The sequence below is a fragment of the Penaeus chinensis genome, chromosome 31 (genome assembly GCF_019202785.1).
Source record: "Penaeus chinensis breed Huanghai No. 1 chromosome 31, ASM1920278v2, whole genome shotgun sequence".
Classification (NCBI taxonomy): domain Eukaryota; kingdom Metazoa; phylum Arthropoda; class Malacostraca; order Decapoda; family Penaeidae; genus Penaeus; species Penaeus chinensis.
In genome coordinates, this window is record NC_061849.1 from 8,699,855 (window position 1) to 8,704,854 (window position 5,000).

The 5,000-nt window shown below is 36.0% G+C and overlaps 1 protein-coding gene across 1 annotated transcript in view; it reads right to left on the reverse strand.

The window, feature by feature from the left end:
* Positions 1-5,000, reverse strand: part of LOC125042003 (janus kinase and microtubule-interacting protein 2-like) — a 161,461-nt gene that overhangs the window by 49,192 nt on the left and 107,269 nt on the right. The window contains exons 11-13 of the mRNA XM_047637464.1: positions 4,576-4,749; positions 3,425-3,554; positions 73-215 (exon numbers count right to left, since the gene is read on the reverse strand). Coding sequence (XP_047493420.1) covers positions 73-215; positions 3,425-3,554; positions 4,576-4,749 — 447 coding nt within the window. The remainder of the gene's footprint in view (positions 1-72; positions 216-3,424; positions 3,555-4,575; positions 4,750-5,000) is intronic.

Genomic DNA, 5,000 nt, shown 5'->3' on the forward strand with positions numbered 1-5,000 from the left:
TTATTACCGTGCTGTTGACTGAATTAGTTGACCGCCAACCTATCGCCTGATATAAAGATAGAGGGTACTCACCCTATCTTCCTCGGTGAACTCCAAAATGCGGAACTCCAGAAGGTCAGCATGATCCCTGGACTCCTGCAGCTCTGCCTTCAGCGTAGAAACTTGTGCTTCCAGCTCCATCACACGAGCTGCTGACCACCACTCACTGGGACCTTCTGAAAGAGAACAGAACAATTCCATTGTAATATCGTGTGATTGCTTGTACATGATGATCTATGTCTACAATGTTTCCGAAATGTATTTCCCTTTTCATAGTCACGATTGTGCACGTAGTAGATACATATTATTTTTTACAAGTTGTGAAAATACGAAACGCATTTCATATTTTTCACAGAATGCTATCCATTTTATCTTCGGGAGATTTTAAAAGGTATGCATTTCATAATTATAAACCCTTTCCTCCTACACTGCGGCAAAACAATTTATATCAGTTGAATCTGTAAAACATGTACCACAGTCATTGCCTATGAAAAAGATTTTAAAACAGCAAGTGCACTTTGTAATTACGCTCTTACAGTTTTACTCTCGTTTTGATGCAAAGATATGCTACATACATAGTCTACAAGAAATGTTATGGTGATATATGCTCATTCCAGTTCTAGATCTAAACAATTCTGACTTTATGAATGACTTCCATTCGAAATCTGGGTAAGTTTAGAATTTGTATGAATTTTCCATGTGACAAATAATAATGCTTTGAAGATGGTTTGTAATGTTGTAAGTACAAGCTTGGCAAAACTTACGCTCTCCTATCACATTCTGATTTAATTTCTGCATGGAATCATTTAAATGTTTTCTTCACAAGGATAATCATCAGTATATATAAAAGATATGTGATAATCTTACATCTTTTAGCAATAATTCTTTCTGATCTTGGTTAAAAACGTCTCAAACAACTTTTCCCTCCTCTTCTTAAACCTGATGGTTCTATAGCTGTTTCTCCTCATGAAAAAACACTATATTTGGCTCCAGTGATTTGCCCTTATCTCAACCTATGCCTCTTTCCATCACAAGATGGTTTGGATGGTATCCTTCCTCGGGTCCTCAAAGAATATGCCTCTAAAGTGAGCCTTACGCATTTTCGATTGTTTTGCCTTATTCTCAAAACTGGGATCTTGAGAACATGTACTCATCCAGCCAGTCCCTAAAAAAATTATTGTTCTGATAGTTTTCATTACCACCTAATTGCTATAACTTTGACTATTTCCATGTAGAATTTCACAAAGCAAGATCCACTGGTGATACCCTCTCCTACTTAAGCTATATTTGGTCTTCATCGCTTAGGAACTTCGAGGAGACTTATGCTTCTGAAAAATTCTTGCATAAGGCTCTTTTGGCCAAATTACCTTTGGTTTCCAACCCTAACTCAGTACTTTTGTCTTATGTTTTCTTTCAAACTATTCTATCTGCGTCAGGATTGATGGTGCTACCTCTAAACCCTTCCCCATCCCCAATGTTGTTCCTCAGGCAGCTGTTTCCTCTCCAACTTTGTTCCTTCTCTTTATCAACAATCTCCCCTTTACCACCATAAACCCTAATCCTATTCTTATGGAGATGACACAACTCTGCATCCCTCTTCCTCTTTCAGATCTTCACCTTCCTCTCAAAGTTTTTGCCAATCTCATACTATTCTATATGCATCTCTTAATTCCAACATTAACAAAGTCTTTAACTGGGGTAAGCAGAATTCTGTTAATTTTGGTGCAAGAAACTCCCTATTCCTCCCTATATCCTTGTCCATTACCCCTTCTGAGCATGATATCACATTCAGTGATCAACAGTTTGGGGGAATACATCTAATCATTGATTAAAGCCAAGTTGCCTCCAAGATGCAATCCACCTTTTCAACTCACACGTATAACATTTAATCTTGAACCTCTTTCCCTTCACGCCAGGCAGCTTGTGTCCTTTTTCTACAGATAAAACTATTCCCAAGAGTCGTCTAGTGTCACCTCCACTACCACAGCTGTGCAATACTCGGTAAGTAATCCACTTCACACACACACACACACACACACACACACACACACACACACACACACACACACACACACACACACACACACACACACACACACATATATATGTGTGTGTGTGTTTATTTTCTAGTGTCAGAGAGTGCATACTTTGAAGCTATGTGAAACACATTGCATCAATTCAGTCCATTTTACGTATTGAATAGTTATGTTACTGGGAAATCTTTGAAAAGGTTCAGACAAAAGATGAATTGACATACCTCCACAAATCTTAAGAAACTAGCAGCAACGAATGATCTAGAAGATACTATTCATTACCAAAGAATCTTAGAGACCTCACACCCACACCCACACCCACACACACACATGCACACACACACACACATGCACACGCACGCGCACACGCACGCACACATCACGTCCACATGCACACACACACACACACACACACACACACACACACACACACACACACACACACACACACACACACACACACACACACACACACACACACACATATATATACATATATATATATATATATATATATATATATATATATAAATATATACATATATATACACATATAAATATATATACATATATACACACATATATATACTTACATGTATATATGCATATATATACACATATATAAATAAACATTTATACACACATATACATACATATATATATGTATATATATACATATATAAATATATATATACACATATAAACATATTTATACATATATATATATATATATACATATATAAATATATATACACATATAAACATATTTATACATATATATACATATATATACACATATATACACATACATATATATACATATACATATATACACATATATATATACTTATATATACACATTTATATGAATCTATAAATATTATATACATATATATATGTAGATATATGTTTATATGAATCTATGGATGGATGTACATAAATACATACGTACGCCTGTAACTTGGCTTGGCGGTACAACCCCTAAGAGGCATGAACTCCTGGATCCCATTTTCCATTCTCTCTATATATTTTCTAAAATTCTTTTGTACTGGCATCATCCTTCTTTCTTGTTTTACTTTGGTCTTAGTACGCACGCACGCACGCATGCATGTATGTATGTATATATATATATATGTATATATATATATATATGTATATGTGTATATATATGTATATATATACATATATATATATACATATATATATATGTGTGTATGTATATATATATATATATATATATATATATATATATATACACACACACACACACACATATCGGTCCTTTGACAGAAAAGTGTTCCAGGTGTTAACCTCTGTCGCACCAAACACAATGCTCTGCTTTCCCTACACACCTTTACCATTAAGATCAACGGCAGGGGAGCTGGCTGAAGAGGTAGATACCAGTAACTGATAGGACTTCTGGAGTTCTTGGTGTTCCTTTGATAGCTGATCATACTGACTGCAGAGCAGGTCTCCAACGCTCTGCAATATTTGGAAATGAATCAGTCACCGGATTCAATCTCTCACAACGGATGAAGAAAATCCTGGAAAATATTTACGTTTGGGATTGTTACCCCCAACATAATACCCATTTTCTATAATATAATTCCTAATGTCTTAGGGATAACTATAAGATATAGAATTTAGGTAAACAAATATTGTTCCATAAATATTTTGGGTGACTACGTGACCCTCTTACAATAGGCAAATCAGGAATGATTGACAATAATCATATAAAACGACTGACACCCACTTATGGGATTGAGATAATAGCTGTATGCTTTAAGAAATTGTGGGATACATTCTATAAAAAAACTAATTCCTTTACTGACGAGAAATTACGCAAAAAATAATATGCCAAAATAGTGCAAAAGGATATGAACATTATATTCTTGCAATTGACAGTACCGTAGATTTTAGTATGAGAAAATTGTGTTAGAAGCTGATTTGCGTCACACAATGTCTTTAAGCATACGGCTGTAAATGTCAGGAAAATACTGGCAAGATGTATCATATGAAAATATTTTAGTGAATCCTTTAAGTGTACACTATCGCAAGAACAGAAGAGGGATGGAAAAATCAGTTTGAGAGGATTTCCTTGATAACTGATCGTATGATTTTGCAACCACATTGACACATTCTACAACCAGGTCTTGTTAATTTTAGTTTTTTAACTGGAATGCCCAATCACATTTCTTCTATCTAGAACAGTCTCGAACACAGGAGTGGAGAAACAAACCCACTCCTTTAATTTATAATTCATATGACTAAATCACAGTTCATTGCAATCAAACTTACCCTATCGGTGCCAAGTTTTTAATATCTCATATTAGCAAAAGTCAAATCCATTACTCTATCGACCCATTATTCTGATCTAATTCTCCCACGAAGTCCTATGGCTTGGGGCAAAAAACCATACCGGTAGAATAACTCACTTTTTTATATAATTCTAGAAATAATCACATTGTTAAGCATAACAGTTCGCTATTTCATGAGAAATCACCTGCGGCCAGATGGGCGGCTCCGTGGGGCTGGTGGGCGTGAGGAAGGTCGAGGGCGCGGGCATTTCGTATTCCGAGTACAGGTCGTGGGTGTAGCTCTGCTGCAGCGTCGGGGAGGTGGTGGGCGAGAGCTCATCGTCGCTGGACTGCTCCAGGACGGTGGGAAGCTCACATACCTGCAGGGAAAAGACGTCTTTAGTCAGCAAATATACGCTAGGCCAATTGCATCCGATGTTAGATGCAAGGTGTGAGCCTTACGTTGAGAGAAAATTTGAATGTTCTCTTCATAAGACACAGAATTAACGCCTATATATCTTGGAGTGCTTAAAACTATATTATGCGCTTTATTGAAAATAAAAAAAAATAAAAAAAGCATTTATGTGATACCGGGTTCTGTTGTGTTTATAAAGTTTTGCTAAACTTGAGA